This window comes from Cebus imitator, unplaced genomic scaffold, assembly GCF_001604975.1.
Source record: "Cebus imitator isolate Cc_AM_T3 unplaced genomic scaffold, Cebus_imitator-1.0 Scaffold135, whole genome shotgun sequence".
In the NCBI taxonomy this organism is placed as follows: domain Eukaryota; kingdom Metazoa; phylum Chordata; class Mammalia; order Primates; family Cebidae; genus Cebus; species Cebus imitator.
In genome coordinates, this window is record NW_016107450.1 from 1,399,130 (window position 1) to 1,420,653 (window position 21,524).

Sequence of the window (21,524 nt, forward strand, 5' to 3'; positions counted from 1 at the left end):
ATGACTCATTTCAGATATGATTCAATCTGCCCTCAGAATTCTTCCCTTAGTCACGATCTTGATACCTTCCCTGTGGTCTTCCAACTACATTCTCTGGTGGCAAATGCTCTCTATATTGTCCATTATGCTGGACAGGCCTACTTCTTGCACTGCCTCCCTTTCAGAAGAGGAACATCTTCTGATACTATGCAACAATTAATACAAAATAAATAATTTATACTTATGGAATGGGGAAAAAAGAAGAGGGCTTCCAATGCTAGAGGATAAACCTTGTGAGGTTAGAGATCACATATTAATCACGTGTGTATGCTCACACTGGGGCGCAATGCCTGGCATACAGCATATGCTCGGTGAATTCATTTTAAGTATATGAATAAGTAGCTGTTCTCCCAAGGGCTGAAAACCTGCCCCATAACCTGTAAGTGGTAACCTATAGACCACTGCAAACACCCAAGATGACTAGTGCAAGTTCAAGTCACCTTCAGTTCATAAACATCAGCAAGATTCCCCTACTATATTGTCCCCAGTTAAATAGACCTTGCCTGAGTTTCGCTATGTCTTTTAGAAACGGGGGCGCCAAATGCCTGGATGTATCTTTGGAATACATTTCTACAGCCAGGCCAGTTCTTCCAGCTCATGAAGTAATACAAAGTTCTAACCATATGGCCCTAGACACACAATACTAACAGCAGCATCTTTCTTTGAACACTTTCTGCAAGATCTCATTGTGAATGCATTATTTAAAAACTAAGAACTAGACATAACTGAGCTCTGTTTCAGAGCAAATGTACCAGGGGCAAACGTTAGAATTCACAGACACACAACAAAGTGCAGCCTGATACACAGCATGAGTCTAGAGTATCATTGAAATCTAGGCTGCATTGCATCAGATGAGTTCTACCTAAGGGCTTCTCTAGAAAGTTCAGGCTGGCACAAGGCAAGCATCACAAATCAGACCTGGCTCTAGCACCATTTATCCTTGGTTTGGGTCAGAAGACCTGCTGAAGCTGAGACCACAGAAGGTCTTCTGCTCTGTTCTTACTGCCTTCTTAGTAAACACTGGCACTGTATCTTTATGAACTGCAAATAACTATGCCATAAAGAGCAATAACTTTTGACTTCTAGGGACATTCATGTTTTAGGTGATAAAACTGCCATTATGCATTGAATGACTATCACAGGCCTATTTTGTGCCAGGATGGTCAACCACATTGATACATTTAAGGGGTAGCAATGCCCTCTACTGAATACCAACCTAGTGTATCATTAACTAGATTATGCTTACCTTTCTGCAATTTTTCAACGGTTTTTCACAAAGAGAAACCACTTAAATTACCTAATTTTATTCAACTTCTATATGGAGCTAGTCAAGGAAACATGAGCTAAAGTAAACACGGTTTCAACATTAGTTAATTGGCTGTTTTCTATATCTGATTGACTATCAAAATAAAGCTGATGGAAATGCTCAATAAATTAAATGCCACAGAATCATATGTATGTTTCTAGGCCTATACCTTTTTCAGGTGTTCAAGGTGAACTGATGCCACATTCACAGGCTCTTTCCTGAAAGGTACAATGGCTTCAGCCCTAACTCTTACAATTTTTTCCTAGAACCTTATCTTCTCCTAAATTGCTTGAATTTTGGTGATCTATAATGATCTGTGCTCATTTGGTTGACAATACATACTTCTCTTTTCAAAAATAAAAAAAGGTGAGATCATAGTTACATTTAATTTTAATTCAACAGTCTAGAAATAATTCAAAAATTTCCACATTCTTTCTGAAAAGGACATTTTAAAAAGATACTATAAGAGAAAAGATATCTACTTCCTTTTCTAAGTTAAAAACAAAGATTTAATTAGGACAAAAAACAGAGTTTAAATAAATAATCCTACAAACCACTGCCCAACAAAATAAGAGAGGACACAAACAGATGCAGAAGCATTCCATGTTCATGGTTAGGAAGAATCAATATCATGAAAATGGCCATACTGCCCAAAGTAATTTACAGATTCAACACTACGCCCATCAGGCTACCAATGACCTTCTTCACAGAACTGGAAAAAAACACCTTAAACTTCATATGGAACCAAAAGAGAGCCCATATAGCCAAGTCGATTCTAAGCAAAAAGAACAAAGCAGGAGGCATCACACTACCGGACTTCAAACTATACTACAAGGCTACAGTAATCAAAACAGCATCGTGCTGGTACCAAAACAGAGATATCGACAAATGGAACAGAACAGAGGCCTCAGAGGAAACACAACATATCTACAACCATCTGATCTTTGACAAACCTGACAAAACAAGCAATGGGGAAAGAATTCCCTGTTTAATAAATGGTGTTGGGAAAACTGGCTAGCAATGTGCAGAAAGCAGAAACTGGACCCCTTCCTGACACCTTACACTAAAATTAACTCCAGATGGGTTAAAGACTTAAACATAAGGCCTAACACCATAAAAACCCTAGAAGAAAACCTAGGCAAAACCATTCAGGACAGAGGCGTAGGCAAGGACTTCATGACCAAAACACCAAAAGTATTGGCAACAAAAGCCAAAACAGACAAATGGGACCTAATTAAACTCCACAGCTTCTGCACAGCAAAAGAAACAGTCATTAGAGTGAATCAGCAACCAACAGAACGGGAAAAAATTTTTGCAGTCTATCCATCTGACAAAGGGCTGATATCCAGAATTTACAAAGAACTAAAACAGATTTACAAGAAAAAAACAAACAAGTCCATTCAAAAGTGGGCGAAATATATGAACAGACACTATAAAAGAAGACATACATGAGGCCAACAAACATATGAAAAAATGCTCATCATCACTGGTCATTAGAGAAATGCAAATCAAAACTACATTGAGATACCATCTCACACCAGTTAGAATTGTGATCATTAAAAAATCTGGAGACAACAGATGCTGGAGAGGATGTGGAGAAATAGGAACACTTTTACACTGTTGGTGGGAGTATAAATTAGTTCAACCATTCTGGAAGACAGTGTGGCAATTCCTCAAGGACCTAGAAATAGAAATTCCATTTGACGCAGCAATCCCATTACTGAGTATATATCCAAAAGATTATAAATCGTTCTACTACAAGGACACATGCACATGAATGTTCACTGCAGCACTGTTTACAATAGCAAAGACCTGGAACCAACCCAATGCCCATCGATGATAGGCAACACATCACACTGGCATGTGGGTACCTATGCAACAATCTTACATGTTCTTCACATGTACCCCAAAACCTAAAATGCAATACAAAAAATAAATAAAACTTACCACATACACAAAAAAAATCTAATCCTTAGGGAATACAAAAATAAACTTAACATTTGTTACGAGTCAGCAAAACATTGATTAATTGTAATATGTCAGAATGGAGGAATTGATGAATGCCTGTTATCTTTACAAACCTTGTTAAAAACCCTTCTAAAATAAATTATTTTAATTTGTAAAAAATAAATAAATAAATAGTCCTTTTGGTAAATAAATCGATATAAAATTGTATAAAGAAAAACTTACCTCATAGGTTTATGTGGGCCTTCAGGTAACTTCTGGCTGTCATCTTTCACTACAAAGAAAAAATATGAAAGGATTCTGCTTTACTTGGAGATTGAACATACGGCTTTACGTGCACTATTTCCAAAGCCTTAATAAAATGGTAATAAAGGAATAAAAATAAGGTATAAAATCTCAAGGAGAGCAAAAGAAAGATGACAAGAAAAGGTTTCAAGATGGAAAGCAGATATCAAGTGGTAACTGTCTTGGCAGGCCACAGAAATTTGAAAACAAAAACAAAAACAAAAAACCAAAACAACAACAACAACAAAAAAAACCGCATGATGAGAGGAGACCACTAAAAAGCAAATGGATTTGCACTTCAGAACCTGAGAAACAATTCAGGAATTGAAGATGCCAGATACCTTTGGAAGGCGGGGTGAGAGGCAGAGTGCAGACACCGAAGACTTATACCCTTATCCTGTGTCGCCAGGTCATGACTACTGCTGAGATAAGAGGGAGGATATTTAACCTCTGGAAAAACTGGGCCAGAGAGACTGAGTACTGGAGGACAGTAGAAATAAAGCAGGACAGGAGTATGGTAAGAAACTGAAAATGGAATAAATCATATCAAACAGACAAGATTCCTGATTCTCTCCCTTTGTCCAGCTGTCAGAGTATTAGCAGGGCTCTCTCTGTCTCTTGCTTGCACTTGCACGCATGCTCCCTCTCTGTCTCTCTCTCTCTCTCTCTCTCTCTCTCTCTCTCTCTCTCTTTCTCCCTCCACAAGCCTGGCAGATCCCTCTCAGGAGAAATTGTTAAGTCTAATGAAATGGTCAGGTTCACACTAAATAATTCTGCTATGAAATAAAACTGTCAACAAGTCCAGACTGTATTCAGAACTTCCAGTCTTTTTAATAGTCCATTCACCATATGCATCATATGTCCATCATATGAATGGATAGTAAAAGATCACTAGATATTTCAGCAAGGTCAATACCATGAAAGAGAGCAATCCTAACCACAAAAAGAGAAAAATAGGAAACAGAAACATTTTTCTCAAAATCTTCCAGAATATACAACAAACAAAGAGATGGATAACAGGAGAAATTCAGTTAAAAAAAATTAGAGGATCAGATCAGTAGACCCAACATTCAAATCAGAGCATATCTAGAAGAGACAATAGGGAAAATGAAGAGAGAAGAAGTTACAAAATAAATCACATAAGAAATTTTCCCAGAACTGAATGATTAGAGATTGAGAATTTGATAGCTTATCAAATGTCCTATGTAATGTGGAGGCAGGGAAGGGGAGGATACACCAACAAATGTTATCAAAAATTTCAAATCACTGGGAATAAAAAGAAGGTTTAAAAAGCTTCCAATCACATATGAAAGATTGGACATCGGAATGAAATTAGACTTCTCAAGAGCACACTAGAAACAAAGGTAGTAAAATATTTACAATTTGGAAAGAAAACTATTTCCAAACTAAAATTTAACCAAACTATGAGCATGTGAGAGTAGCATAATTACATTTTTAGGCATGCAGAGTTATAAAAGGTTTAACTCCCATGTACTAGGAAGCTCCTAGAAGATGTGCTCCAACAAAACAAAGGAACAGAACCAACCAAGAGGAAAATGAGGGATCGAAAGCGAGCAGGAGCTCCAACCCAGAAGCACCAAAAAGTCCACCCCAGCACACCTGCAAGAGAACCGGCAACACAGAACTCGAGACAAAAAGGCCATCATCCCAGCACACCTGCAAGAGAACCGCCAATTCAGAATTCAAGAGGAGGGAGGGAGTGCCACAGGAAAGAGGGCTCCAAAAACAAAACAAAACAGACTCAATGCTGACTGATACCTGGGAGCTGTTTTACAGCTTTATCGGAAAGTTTAGAGGAAGAAAAGATAGTTTACACATAAAAAAGGAATGTAAAATCAGACCTTTTTTTTTTTTACAAGAAAAGAAAGATAATCATTTACGGTTTATCTATGACAAGTATTTATAAAGCCATATTAATGTAACCAAATCATATTAGGAGGATGAGGGAGAGGGAATATGGGTAGGAATGGTAGTATTAAAAGCAAAATCTTTGTATTTTGTAAGATGAAGCCTATAAATAATATCTGAAACTGAAAAGCCTGGAAATATTAGTATAGAATAAGCTTAGAAATGTAGTGGGGTAAATGCCAGATGAAACAGCTAAATGTGTTGAAATTTATGACTGCCTCTGGCAGGCAGCATTCAGGTTTTTAATATTGCATTAAAAACCGATTCCTATTACTTGTCCTTTAAAACTATAAACATATATTTCTTTGATAGAAAATAAATACTTAACATTTCTCATTAAAAATAGCAACTTAGAAACTTTGCTGAAAAATTATTGGATTATCTGGTATAATGAAATACAAACAAGAAAAAAGAGGTATGTAACCCGAGCAAATAGATGCACACTCTGCCACCACGCTGTTAAACTCAGTTTTTTAATATCTCATGACATTTGTAAGTAACAGGATATCCGTAACAAAGCTGTAATCAATAACAAAACTGGTTCTGAATGATGGTGCCAAAGCTCATGTTCTTTAACAAGTAAGCAACGCTACTGGACTAAATTTTGTTTTCCCCTGACATCCAGAAAGTATATTTCTCAGGGGAAGGGTTATTCCTACACCTAACCAAAGAAGTATCCTTATTTTAAAAAGAAATGGAAACCTGAAATCCTATGAAACACCACCTGCTTCTGCTGCAGAGACAATTTGCCTTAAAATTGCTCTATTATTATAAGGATTTTTTAAAACTCAGTGACAAATTGGCAGCTGGAATTGGAGAAGAGTCAAATGTCTGTCACAACATTTTCCTAATCGTAGGCAGAATATGATGTATTTATAGAATTACCAGGTTTTAAAAAAGTATACAACACGAATTAGTATTATAATCTCCCTAATATTTCTATATTCTTCTTTATTCTAATATTATGACTCATATGTCAATTATAGTTTATTTAGATGAGTATCTGAAATGTATTAGATGATCCTCCTTTTTTATTAAAAACTCTAGGGATATACTTGGCTAAGAAAAAATAATTACCTCAGGCTTAGCTACCATTACTCAGCTTTACTATTTTTATATTCTTGTATTTTGCTTCAACCAAAGGTTTTAAAAATTATACAAAACTTAGGTTTTAAAATATCAAAACAACTGTGAAAACAGAAAGTAAATATTACTTAACAATACAACTACTTGGAAGTCAAAATTCACAAGGATGAACTGAAAAAAGGGGCAGACAATTCCTCATATGAAACCTCATCTGAAAGCTCATAACAAATTAGAAAGTAAGTAGCAATACTCAGAATCTATGAGGAAAACAGTTGTTATACATTGTCTCCAGACCTTCCTCCTCTGAGTTTTCCTGAACTAGTTGAAGAATAAGTTGGAAGGTATTTAAAAGGCCCCCTTATCCAATTCTTGGCACTTCTTTTATCAAAGAAGCTCTTTGATAACATCTCTGAAAAATGGTCATTTAGCTCTATCTAATAAACACTAGTTACAAAAGAATACTTTTAGTAACAGAAAGTTTACTAACTGCCAACCTGGCCTTGTCCATTCTTTTAAGCAACTTGAATTGTTAAAAAAATTTGTTCCTCATATTTGGCCAACTGGGACCCGGATGGACTTTACCATTAAGAATGGTGCAACTATAGAGTCATTTCATCAGTTAGGCACCCAACTTGGCTATGTAATTGATTGCCTAAACTGGTACCCTGCAAGTGAAAGGAGGCACTGGAAATAATTATATCAGGACTGTCTCAGGCAGTCTGGGGCATATAAGCACTCTAAGAAAGGAAAAGGGGCCAGGCGACAAGGAAAGGAGGCTGCCAGGAAATGGGAAGGTCATTGAACCTCTACACTGGGTTTGAGCTTAGAGCTTAGCTTGGTCGTCTTGTCAATACACTGGGGCAAAGACCTTGCTGTTCAGGGTAGGCAAACAACAGAGGTTGGGGAAAAGTTTGGGTAATAAGTGACATTTACATGTCTGCATATCACATGCCAGGCTTAGACTTAGGATAATAACATTAATTCCAGATGACTGATTATGGGAGAAGAGTCCCTGATATAGTTAAGGTATGTTCTGACACAGGCAGGGCCAAATCTGCATATTCTGAACTTCAATTCTGGTACCCAGCAGGCCTGGGGAAAGTATGACTGACTTGTAGCTTCAGTATTTGTCCTACGTTAGTTTTCTGAAGCAACAGAGAAGAAACCTCCTTTTTCCATGGGGAATCCCTATGAATATTTGAAAACAGCTTTTACAACAGCCCTTTATCTTTTCTTCCATTGGTTAAACATACACAGTTTCTTCAGCCTTTAGAAATATGGCACTCCAAGTCAAGCCTACTGGTATTCCAGATGAAAGGACACCAAGTCAGAAAAGGGTAAAATTAGTGTATAACACATACTTAGTGAAGGNTGAGACGGAGTTTCGCTCTTGTTACCCAGGCTGGAGTGCAATGGCGCGATCTCGGCTCACCGCAACCTCTGCCTCCTGGGTTCAGGCAATTCTCCTGCCTCAGCCTCCTGAGTACCTGGGACTACAGGCACGCACCACCATGCCCAGCTAATTTTTTGTATTTTTAGTAGACACGGGGTTTCACCATGTTGACCAAGATCGTCTCGATCTCTTGACCTTGTGATCCACCCACCTCAGCCTCCCAAGGTGCTGGGATTACAGGCGTGAGCCACCACGCCTGACCAGGAATTTTCTACTACTACTTCACATTAAACTTGGGATCAAATAGCTTCCCCAAGAACTTTGTCATATAATAAAGTTCTATGGTACTGGAAAAGATGCTTGATCAACACCTTGATTTGTATCAGAGCAAAAAACCCTGTGGAGGAGGAGCAATAGAACTTGGTCACAATTATACAGACCTGGGTAATGGACTGGGGCTCCTGGAAGGGAAATAGAAAAAGAGACAATGGAAATCTGAGAGAAAAAGCACTATGAGAAATCAAGGCCTGAGCTGGGTACAGTGGCTCACGCCTGTAATCACAGCACTTTGGGAGGCCGAGGTGAGAAGATCACAAGGTCAGGAGTTCAAGATCAGCCTGAACAACATGGTGAAACCCCATCTGTACTAAAAATACAAAAATTAGCTGCGCATGGTGGTGGGTGCCTGTAATCCCAGCTACTCAGGAGGCTGAGGCAGAAGAATCATTTGAACTTGGGAGGCGGAGGTTGCAGTGAACCGAGATCTCACCACTGCACTCCCGCCTGGACAACAGAATGAGACTCCATCTCAAAAGAAAGAAAAGAAAAGAAATCAAATCCTGTTGATTGGGAAGGTAATGATACCAGCTACTATGCAAGTTGCTGTGTGCTACCAGAAGATGGGGCAGTATATAAAGGAAATAACTATGTCACTAGGGGCCCAGCTCTCAGCTGTAGGAAACCCTTCTGTGCACAAGAAGCCAGAAGCAGTGCTGTACTACCTGGAGAGACAGAGTACAGGGGCAATGGAGGCATTGGAGTTAAAAGTCACAGCGAAGATGCTGGCAGGATACCAAGGGTATCAGGAAAACACTGCTCAGTAGAGCAGGAAGACTGAAGAGCTTTGCTCTATTTCCACGTGTGCTCTTGGAAGGAATTCCTGGAGGGAACTCTCTGGAAAAAAAAATTGACATCTTGCTAATCAAGAAGACAAGTGGTGCAAATTGGTAAGATCTGGAGTGCCACAGGTGAAGTCTGGAAAATGTCGGCGACAGATTGAAGAGTTAAAATTAGACGTCATATCTTTATGATGGGTAGACTAGGTTCATTTGGCACCATCCATGCATATGACCATAACATTTAAAGATACTAAGTTTAAGATCCTTGATGATCTTTAAAAAAGGATCACACTGATGGTGTGACAAACACTTATAGTAGTAGAGATCTTAATACCATTTCATTACTGAAAATGGATACAGAAAATATTTTAAATATTCCCTTATATAACAATTATTTCTTAGGTCACTATGCCATAAATGTTTAATAAATAATTGATAATTGCCAAGTAACAAAATGTAGGTACTTCTTACTTTGTAATGGCCTGCTGAAAACTTTTAGAATTGCTCTGTACAGACATTCACTTTCAGTCAGTATTCTGGCTGCTTCCAAATTCACTGGATTCTCTGGCACTGGATTAGAAAGCATAACCTATAGGAAAACACAGAAAACAGAGAGTTTCAAAAGTAAACTTTTTTAGAGCAAAAAGACAAACCAATATATACAACTTTCAATAAGCATTTATCAAATGCTTACAATGTATGGCTCTGGAGATTGATTAAAAAATGAGACATAGTCTGTACTCTCAAGAAACCTAACATTAGGCTCATTGTATGATATAAAACCAGGAGATATCAAAAAGCAAGTTACAACTTTCTTTCTGTAACCTATTCCTTCCTATTATATGCATTTAAATTGAATTTAAATTAAGATTATAAAAATTTTAGTTGAAGTTGATTAGTATATTTAGACTTCAAAAAATTTTAAACAACATTTCAAGTACCTTCCCCTTGAATAACAATGTGATAATTGGAAATGTATCTCATTTGTTATTCAAAAAGAAGTAGTTAGTAATTATGGTCTAAACTTGTATTGTCCATCACTATAGGCACAACCACAGGTGACTATTTAAATTTAAAATAATGAAAATGAAATAAAATAAAAAATTCAGTTCCTTAGTCACAGTAACAACATTTCAAGTGATCAATAGCCACATATAGCTAGTGGCTACTGTATTGAACAGTGCAGATATAAAGGACATTTCCATCAATGCAGAAAGTTCTACTGGGTAGCACTGACCTTCAAAGGAATACTGAACGGCTATTAAAATATTGATTGTAACCATATGGAAGTAACTTGAGAGACAACGTTAAATGAAAAAGAAACAGGCTATATGGTTTATATAATCATGTGCCACATAACAATGCTTCACTCAACAACAGATGGCATATACCATGGAGGTCCCATAACATAATAATACCAGTTTTTTACTGTACTTTTTCTATATTTAGATACACAAATTGTGTTACAATGGCCTCTAGTGTTTAGTATAGTAACAAGCTGTACAGGTTTGTAGCCTAGGAGCAACAGGCTATACTACATAGCCTAGGTATGTGTTAGGCTATACCATCTTGGTTTGTGTAAGTACACTCCATGATCTTCACACAATGATGAAATGTTTAACAATTCATTTCTCACGATGTATCCTTGCTGCAAAGTGCATGACAATATACATACCATAACTGCAACAATGTAAACATTCAGATTCATTCATTTTATTTAATATCTACCAAATGTCAGCATTGTCCTGGTTAGGCACTGGGAAATCAAGGATGAACTAGACCTATTTCCTGATTTTGGGGAGCTTGTAGTCCAATAGGAGAAGACAGATAAGTAAGCAGTGTGTGTACTGTAGTATTAGTGTTCTAACAGAAACCTGCTCAGGGGACTGTTGGGTGTGTGGCAAAGGAAGCTCCCCTGAAACCAAAGCTATTAATTCTACCTAGGAAAATAAATCAGAAAAGGTATCCTAGAGGAAGACTCATTTGAACTAACTTTTACAACATGAACAGCTGCTTACTGGACAGACTGAGGAGGAAGGGAGGAGAAAATGGGTTGCCAGGCAGAGGGGAATTGGACTGACAATTTTCTAAGGTCTAAGACTTTAGAACTCTATTAATGTTTTTTGATCTGAACTGAACCAAGCAATGTGAGTGAAGATAAAGTAGGAGCAGAATTGCATGGTGTATTAGGGAGAGTTTAGGTGTGAGGATTAGATATGCAACAGAACTAGAGCTTACACCTGTGGAGAAGGTGGAATCCACCGAAAGATTTTAAATAGAACCACAGGAGAAAAGATCAGGAAGCTCTTTCTTAGTAAGAGCAGAGTTAAGGGTTTTCTTTATAATTATCAGTGATTTTCTTTTCCTTCTCATTATCTTAAAAATCTTTTGTAATGTGTGCACAATTTGTTTTATTGATGTTTTTGAAAAATAAAAAGACAAAAAACTGTGTTATCTACTGGCTTTCCATGATATATTTAGCAACACTTTAGTATCACTTTGCATTACTGTTTAATAGTAAGAATAATCATAATATTAACCAACTAGAGGTTCAGCATCCCAATCTGAAATCCTAAATACTCCAAAATTCAAAACTTTCTGAGCACTGACATGATGTGCAAAGGAATTGCTCACTGGAGCATTTCAGATTTCAAATTTTCAAATTTGGGATGCTCAAATAGTGAGCATATATAATGCAAATATTCAAAAACTGGAAAAATCCCCAAATCTTAAGCATTTCAAACAAGAAACACTCAACCTGTATTAACTATTCAGTTCTTTTCTTGGACCAGGCAGAGTTCCAAATTCTTTACATGCATTTATTAGTTTCATCCTCACAGGTTTCATGAGGTAACAATAGCCCCATTTTACTGATGAAGAAATTGAAGCATGGAGAAGTGGGAAAATTTTGTCCAATGATACAAAGGTAACAAGTGACAGAATCAGGATGTGAAGCCAAGCAATTTAACTTTAACTCAGAGCCCCAAATTTCCCTTTTATCAAATTATTCTGCAATTCAAAATTTTCACCAGTTCATTCTGGTTTGCCCATACTCATTACATTTTGAAATCATTTAGCTATTCTTATGGCAGACTCTAGTTTACATAGATGAGATCAGAATATATCTCAGTTTAAAGGAATCTAAAGGATTAACCCCAGATTTCTGCATATCACACTCATTCCCTTAAGTTTTTTGCTCAAATGTTTCTTTCCTAGAACACAGTCTCACACAAGTAGATCCTCAATACATATTTGTAGAATGAATGAATGAACTGAACATTGAATCTTTTCTAAAGATTACAATGTACTTAGTATGCTAAGATGACTAGCCAAGAAAGTATAATTTTATTTTCAAAAATAAGAAATACAAGAAATAGAATTTATAATTCAATATTTTAAAAATTCAATGATGCCAGAATATTTTATATTCCAAGTATTCTGGATAATCAAAATGTAATAATTTATCTCCAGGCATTATTAGTGATAAGTAGGTCCATGGATAGATTATTGCTAAGCTAGATCTAAGTGGTCAAAGCAAGTGTTGCTGAAATAATTCATTTTAGCATCAGATAAGATATGAGGATTTTTTAAGAATCTGAAATAATACAACACTAGCTGGATGTGGTGTCTGCTCCCTGTAATCCCAGCAACTTGGGAGACTGAGGTAAGAGGGTCTCTTGAGCCTAGGAGTTCGAGACCAGCCAGAGCAACATAGTGAGACCCTTTCTCTAGAGAAAATTTAAAAAAAATTTTTTTTATGCTTAAAAAATTAAAATTTCTAGAGAACATTTAAAAAAATTTTTTTAATTAAAAAAATTAAATTTTCTAGAGAAAATTAAAAAACAATGTGGTCCCAGCTATTCGAGAGGCTGAAGTGGTAGGATCACTTGAGCCCAGGAGGTTGAGGATGCAGTGAACTATGATTGTGCCACTGCAGCTCCAGCATGGATGACAACAGAGCCAGATCCTATCAAAGAAAAAAAAAGAAAGAAAGAAAGAAAGGAAAAGGCACAACACTGAGGTATGCTTCTAAGGACCATGGGTCCAGTGGGTAAAGGTGGCATTTGAGAAACAGGCATCTGAGGAGAGGAGAAAATCCTTGGCATAATTTTTCACTGGGTTTGATATGAATGCTAATGAGACAGAAAGCAGCTAACTAGCACTGTCAGAAACAAAAAACAAAGGTGAGCATTTTAAGTTGTAGTCACTTGATCCATCTCTCTCAGGAAGGCAAGGTCAGTAAATGAAGAAGGATGTAAAAGGCCTGTTCAACACCAGGAAATGAAGTTAGGAGCCAAAAGAAAACCTATGGTTATATTTTCAGAATTGAAACCACCTAAATCATTATTTTCTTCTTTTATAAGATACGTATTCTTTGGTCTTAAGGGGCCTTAACTATCAGTTTCACTTAAAAATAATAGTCTTTATAATTTCCACTTTGTAGCCTTCATATAGAAATATTGATTTAAAAAAGCTTCTCAAATTCTTTAAATACTTAAATATGCATTGTATGTTTTAATTCTTATAGTTTGAACAGTTAGGTAATTAAAAGTATTAAAAAGAAGATTATATGCAATCTATTCTTACCTGTAGGGCAAGTAAGATGTTGCTCAATGTATAGTTTGTATTCCACATCATAAGGTCGTCCAAAAAACTTATACAGGGCTGACCAGTATGGGGGTCTACTGTATTAAAATAATACATTAATATTGGCATATATAATAAATTATCATTTAAAACTTACAAACATTAAAATGATATGCCAGAAAAATGATTTGCATTTACTCTTCCTTTTTCCTAGTTCCTCTCTGCAATAAGAAGCACTATATCCATCCCTGGTTCCCATCCATTACCGTGTTGTTTTGGCTGAATATATAGGTGCCCCTACTGTTTTTCCTACCCTCTCCTCTAGCAAGATATGGCTCTGTGACTAAGTTTTAGTTGTGGAATATAAGTGTGCAATTTCTGAATCATTTTTTAAAGGAAGCTGGTTTTCCTTCTTTTTTTTTTTTTTTTTTTTTTTTTTTTTTTTTTTTTTTTTTTTTTTTTTTTTTTTTTTTTTTTTTGAGACGGAGTTTCCCTCTTGTTACCCAGGCTGGAGTGCAATGGCGCGATCTCGGCTCACCGCAACCTCCGCCTCCCGGGTTCAGGCAATTCTCCTGCCCCAGCCTCCTGAGTCGCTGGGATTACAGGCACGGCCACCATGCCCAGCTAATTTTTTGTATTTTTTTAGTAGAGACGGGGTTTCACCGTGTTGACCAGGATGGTCTCGATCTCTTGACCTTGTGATCCACCCGCCTCGGCCTCCCAAAGTGCTGGGATTACAGGCTTGAGCCACCGCGCCCGGCTTGGTTTTCCTTCTTTTTTTCCCCCTTCCCACTGACTGGAAATGGTGACAGAGTAAATGCTTTAGTCCCAGAAATGGAATCCTCCACCTTGAGGATGGGCAAAACTTAACCTCCAGCCTTGGCCTGTTATATTAAGTTGGAAAGATGTACAGAAGCTTGGCCTATACCCTAACACAATTAATTTAGTGTTTGGAGAAATAATAGAGTTAAATAAGACAAATACAACTATACAATGGACTAGAAGAAACTTAAAATGACTATTTGATTTTGTTTTGGGAAAGGATCATCTAAGATGAAAGACAATCGCAAAAACCCCAAAGGAAAAGAGTAATAGATCTTAAATATAAACTTATTTTAAATCATAAAAATCTCTAAATCCCAGATGTGAAAAAATGGCATAAACAAAATTGAAAATTAATGACAAATTAGAGGAAATATTTGCAGCATCTAGGACAATGTGATAACATTGTCAATTATAACATACAAGTCACAAAATAAGAATCAACAAATGTGAAAAAATGTTTCCTTCTCAAGTATTCAAAGAAGCGCTTATTAAAATAATACCAAGGCTCTTACCAAATTGGCAAAAAAAATTTCTTCAAAGTTTCAATGGCCAGAATTGGAAGGTACTAAAATGAGAACTTTATATATACTTTTTGGTAGGAGTATAAATACCACCAAAAGGCAATTTGGCTTTTTATATCTAAAGACTTAAAACTGTACATAGCCATCCTTGGGGGGTTTGAAAGCTAGTAAATAATCCTTTTAACCCTTCAAGTTCATATGTAATTATAAAACAGATCAAGTATTGAAAGATGGAAGTAAAAACATCAGCTTCATTGTACGCAACACTGAAATGGAGAGTGCACTTGATGAATGGCTTTAATCAGGCTCCACAAAAGTCCCCCTGATTTGAACTTAACTCCCAAACTGAAGGCCTGCCTAAATTTCCTGCCTGCAGAAAAAGAGACTGTACCCAGGATAGTTAGAAAGAGAGAGTGTTGAGAAAATTCTGGGCCACTAATGCTTAATTCTTTCCTTCATCCTCCTAATCAGATAAGTGACTTCCCTTGGGAGGAGAGATGGGTAACAAAAGAGCGGTCACAAGTTTTCCCATACCTTCCCTCCTAGAGACTAAAGTTCCCTCTACTTTATGGACATGATATTTATAAAAAAATATCATTTTTTTTAATAATGAAAAATTAGATCCAACTAAAATATTGAACAATAGAGGAATGGTTAAGTGTATTGTTGAACGATTTAAGACGATCTTTTAAAAATGTTTAACAACGCAGAAAAAAGATACATAGTTTTAAAATTAAAAACCTAGGCCAGGCGCGGTGGCTCACGCCTGTAATCCCAGCACTTTGGGGATCCAAGGTGGATGGATGGTCAGGAGTTCAAGACCAGCCTGGCCAACATGGTGAAACCCTGTCTCTACTAAAAATACAAAAACTAGTTGAGTGTGGTGGTGCATGCCTGTAGTCCCAGCTACTCGGGACGCTGAGGTAGGAGAATCGACTGAACCAGAAAGGCGGAGGTTACAGTGAGCCAAGATCACACCACTGCACTCCAGCCTGGGCAACAGAATAAACCTGTCTCAAAAAAAACCACACACACACACACACACACACACACACACACACGTACATAAAATAAATAAAATTAAAAACCTAGAGGCAAAACTTCATATGTAATACCTCAACTACATAGAGAAAAGTTCATACATAGAAAAAAGAAAATAAATTTGGCGAAATGTTGACAGTATTTTCTCTTTGCATTAGGATTTAAGGTGATTGTTAATTTTTTCCAGGCTTTTCATATTTTCCCCAATGAGAGTTCTTACTTTTATAATCATAATAAAGCTCTTAAAAAGAAACATGATTATTATAAGAAACAAGGATAATAGGAACAAAGCCTCTGATGATAAAAATCTCATTTAGTTCTTACCATTTGGATGAAAAGGAATTGTTATAAATTTCACAACTGGAGGAATATGGTTGTACTCCGATGTAAAATGTATTGTCAGTTGGAAGACTAAATCTATGACATAGAAATAAACATTTTTACTAAAGTGTCATGTTGTATTGATTAACTGTAACCTGATTAACACTGGAGTTTCTCCCTGTGGTTTAGACTTTCCACAGTTTTATTTTCAAGTAAATTGATTCACCGACTATACAGACTCCTCTGGATAGTATAACAGACACTTCACAACCTATTATTATCACATGCTTTCAGTCTCTTTCCCACTAGTCCTTTCCATCTGCTACCTTTGTCCCCTTAATACCCAGCCCCTCCATTGTATTTCATATTGACTGAATTCATGTTCCCAGAATCTGCTACAACCTTTCTTGTCTCCAAGTCTCTGCTGTGCCGTTTACTCTGCCTGAATTTTCTTCTCCTCCTTCTGAACCTGGCAGACTCTTACACATTTTTCAGGACCCAACTCAAATGTGATCTCCTTGGGAAGACATTCCTGACTCCCTCAGGCATAATTAACTAATCCTTTTCCTCTTTAGCATTCTGTTCAAAATTCATAATAATGCATATTTTATTGTAATTATCTGCTGATATATTTGTCTCCCCTACCTCACTCAAGAAATCTCTTATTAATCCATGATTGAAAGAAAACATGATCATTACAGTTTATAGTGGCTCAGTCTTCTTGAGATTTTTTGATTTATAGAAATTTGAGGGAAAATTATAAAGGAAAAAATGAGAAGTAACTGTGGGATTTTGAAGCCAATAGGAATTTCGATAGTTATTCCCTGATCTCATGGAAGACAGAAGATATTCTCAATTGATATGCTTTATTGTGTCTGCATCTTAAAAATGTAATAACATTAAGATTTAGCATAAAGAAAAATACCCCAAATTTCCATCTATGTTGACACATGGCAAAACAATTATCCATATAATGAAAAAATAATGGAAATACTTTTAGAATTTTAGATAATTGGTATAATGCAAACTTATTTTACATATAAAGAAGAATTTCAGGAAATTTATATAATGCAACCTTATCCTACATAAAAAGAGGATGGGCTAATAATGGTAGAAAGACTTTTTAAAAATAGATTAGTTTTGAAAATACAAACCCTGACAAACTGAATTCTGTAGACCTTCAATTTCAGCTTCCCATTCCATCATATCTTCACTTACAGGCCTACCAGTGATACCCTTTAAGTTAAAAACAAAATTAAATCACATACAACTTATTAAGTATTTATTGAAGTTTTAAAAATCATATACCAGCTGACACTGAATTCTAAATACTCTAAATTTTCTTTTTTTGATAAGTTTATTTGCTGGGGAGGTGTTATGTGTCTTATGACACAGAAGTTAATATAGATCCCAGAAAACATATTCAATAGGAAATAAAAATAAATCATAAGTGTGGAAATCACAAGTGGGACTAGAAAGTCAAGACTAGGATGTGTGGCTTATATACTCTTTGTGTAAGTCAATAACCAATTTAAGATTCCAATTTTAAAAGAAAGAAATAGTTGGAAAGTGCATGTTTCTTCAAAACATTTTATAGCTATACGAATTCTACATGAATGACATGAAGTGGAAACATTTTCATTAAGAAAAAATCCAAAATTACACTTGTATATAAAAGCAAAGTTTTCCCATACTTGAGGTATTGCTCCAATGGAGAGACAAGAATGTATTTCATAGAAAACCTTACGAATTGTGCTAATACGCTTACATAAACTGACAAAAATACTCCTGAGCACCTACATAGTTTTTAAGTATGTTAATGCTTGTCTGGGTCAGCACTGTATCTCTACTATCTATATTTACATATTCCTTCATTGGATTCTCTTTCAACAGAGAACCACAAAGCTCAGGATGAGCAGAAACAATATCAAATGTTATGTCCATGCCTCTGGAATGTTTGCTGTTGGACTCCATAACTGTTCCTAACATCTCCAGTGAAGGCAGTACTTTTATAGCAGAGGTAAAAACCGAACAATCCACTGAACTATACCTGAAGCAACTGTGGGAAGGACTCTATACCTTCCTTCTATGGGCAGCTTTCTTTCTATTCTTTCCCTTAAGCACTCCCTCTTTGCCCCCTCTACCATTTTTCATTTTCCATAAATCAGCCTGTGGCACCTACGGACATTGATAACCTCATTGGTGGCATTTAAGGCCAAGGCTATTGCTTTCTTTGTGTTAAAACTATAGAAGGAAGGCATTTATGTGTTATGCTGGTAAAAGTGCACTGGACAGTAAGTAGTGGAACACAAGAATTAAGAACTAGAGCTTTGAAATCAGAAAACCCTGTAATGGAATCATGGGCCAAATCTTTACAGAATGTTTTTGAGCCTTAGGTTTTTGGTAGGTAAATGAAATACTACTTATTTTATAGCATTATAATTAATGAGCATAAGCCTGCACCTGCTAGCCACTAACTACATAACAGACCCTGATATTCAGCGCCTAGATCCACATAAATTACTCTGGACAATATGCTCAATATTGTTAGGCATTATTATTTTGAATAATAATTATTATTGTGAAATACATTAGTGAGATATTTATTAAATAACAATACTGGAGTGGCAAATCAGGTTTAACTAAATTACGACTTATAAAATAAACATGGGTTAAACTGTCTCTTAAAAATTATTGCACAATGAAACACATCCCTCCACGTGCCTAGTACTTACCTTATAGTTGTTCTCCCTGAGCTCATGGAAGTCTCTTTGCAGCAAGCGGTAAGCGCTGCCGCTCATGATAGGCAGCGGACGGTCTGGCACTAGCCCCCAAATGCCTCAGGTTTACTCTGAGGCAGATGTTTGAAGTTATGGGCCACCTTCCCACATTTAGTAAACTGATGTAAGTTACTTGCTTTCTAGAACCTCGGAAGCCTCCCAAGATAATTGGCTTCTAAATGTGGGATATAACAATGAGTTTTTCTCCTGACTCCTCTAAACGAGAACTTCCCGAAGGAAAACTTGGGCACTTCCTCGTCTGTGGCGTTTCACTGCAGTGCCAGCTCACAGCCCAGTCTCAAGACGAACTTGCAAGAGCAACAGACAACCCCGTGTCGTCGGCGCCTGAGTGGGAGTGAGAGGTGTACGCCCACCAAGGTCCTAGCACGTTGTCTCCACTTCACAGGTGCAGCCCGGCAGCCTCGCAACGGAGGAAGCAAATCAGTTGCCAAGCAACAGGCCACGTGGAGCAGCTGGGAGACTGAGGCAGGTTTTCTGATTTGGCCGCCCCTCACCCAATCAGCGACAGGGGGCGGGCCTCTGGATATCTCCACAGCAAACCTGCAACAGTTTCCACTTGGGAAGACCAATGAGATTCGTGGTCAAGGCAACACCAACTAGTGTAGCGGATGGTGTGAGGTCGCAGGACCTGGCGTGTAAGTCACAGAGGCCATCACACGAAGTACCTGTTCAAAATTATCCTTCCTTTTTCTTTGAATATCAGAAGATATAATAAGTGACTGGCAGTTACAGGTCTGTGTTTATTCGTAACGGTAACTTATACGGCGAGTTACCATTCACAGTAGTATGTATGCTATGTCATCGAATCCTACAATCACCCTGGGAAAGCGCTCCAGGAATAGGGAACTGCTTAACATTTCTCACATTCTCATCTCATAGCTTCTTACTTACTGTTCCTTCTACCTAGGGGTTTGCCACATTCCTTCAACCCCGTCAGCCCTCATTTTCCCTTCACTCACTCATCCTTCAGATTTTAACGACTCTTTAAGGGATCCTTTCTTTTGTGATTCCACAGGACCCTTCATTTGCCTCCTAGTTAGGGCCTCACAATCAATTGCCTATTGTCTTCACCAGAGTGGGAACTACTGAAAGACAGTTCCATTGACAGTGTCAACTACAGAGCCTGGCATCTTTGTTCAGAGAGCTTTCTTTTTTTACTTAACTGTTTACTTACTAATTTTATGGAATCGGAATGTTCAATTAATTAGTCTATTCATTTTACAAATATTTATTAGATACATTTCTTATGTGGAAGATTCAAATGAAGTAACTGTCTTCATGGCTCCAATATACAATAAACGAGTATACAAAACAAAAATCATGATTTCAGATCGTGATAAGCATTATGTGGACAATAATAAAACAGTAACATGATAGAGAGTGGGTTGGTTATTAAGGGTTAGAAATGGTGGTCAGGGAAGGCCTCTGTAAGGAATGAAGTTTTGAACTCATACATGAAAGATGAGAAGGAGCCTGCTATACGAAATATTGAGGGCAGAGAGTTCTAGGAAAAGGAAAACAGGATATTTTTGAGTCAGGAAAGAGCTTGTCTTGAAAAGGGAACAAGGGAAGGTCAGGGAGGTCCTGGAGGAGCCTGGAAGGGGTGTGATAAAGATGGGCCACTACACAGTAGGAAGCTTGGGCTTTATTTGAATAGCGGTGTGAATCCATTGGATGGGTTTAAACAGGAGGGTGCCATGCTCTGATTTATATTTACATGATGATTCTGGCTGCTCTATGAAGAATGAATTGTAGGGGAGACCACTTGGAAGGATCCCGAAATAAATTTCATCTCCAGGTCTGGTAGCTTAGAAATCACCAAGAACATAGTAACTGTACTAAGATGTTGGCACAATAAAATGCTATTATTCTATGTTTCATAAAACTAAATATAAAGGATTTTTTTCCTATGAAAACATCAACTAGGATCTGGGATTGAATTTTTTGGCTCTTATTGCCATCCCATCAGATTTTAACATGGGCTTGTGTAGGACTGGAAATGTCAGGCGGAAGTGAGAAAGTGAGTAAAGGACTACCTCGGTGAGAAGGGAATAGACCCGGTTTGGAGAGCCTTACTAGGTTTGTCCATATCATCGTGATCCTACAATCCTTTCTTCCCCTCTAATGGATCATTATGATAGTGAATTCAGAATCTTCTGTATTTTTAAAAAATTATATATTTAATTATTTGTCATGGAAAACACTTTGAAATATGTATACATTACGGAATGGCTAAATTGAGCTAATTAACATAAGCATTACCTCATATACTGAGGAAACCTAAAATCTGTTCTCATCTATTTTCAA

General features: G+C 37.0%; 1 protein-coding gene across 1 annotated transcript in view; it reads right to left on the reverse strand.

Moving 5' to 3' along the window:
• The window catches only part of UBE2U (ubiquitin conjugating enzyme E2 U), a 70,380-nt gene extending 50,716 nt beyond the window's left edge, over positions 1–19,664 (reverse strand). Inside the window, exons 1-6 of the mRNA XM_017541537.2 lie at positions 19,152–19,664; positions 17,571–17,652; positions 16,420–16,512; positions 13,709–13,806; positions 9,593–9,710; positions 3,536–3,584 (exon numbers count right to left, since the gene is read on the reverse strand). Of these exons, the coding sequence (XP_017397026.1) occupies positions 3,536–3,584; positions 9,593–9,710; positions 13,709–13,806; positions 16,420–16,512; positions 17,571–17,652; positions 19,152–19,217 (506 nt within the window). The 5' untranslated portion in view covers positions 19,218–19,664. The remainder of the gene's footprint in view (positions 1–3,535; positions 3,585–9,592; positions 9,711–13,708; positions 13,807–16,419; positions 16,513–17,570; positions 17,653–19,151) is intronic.
• Between the last annotated feature and the right edge of the window lie 1,860 nt (positions 19,665–21,524).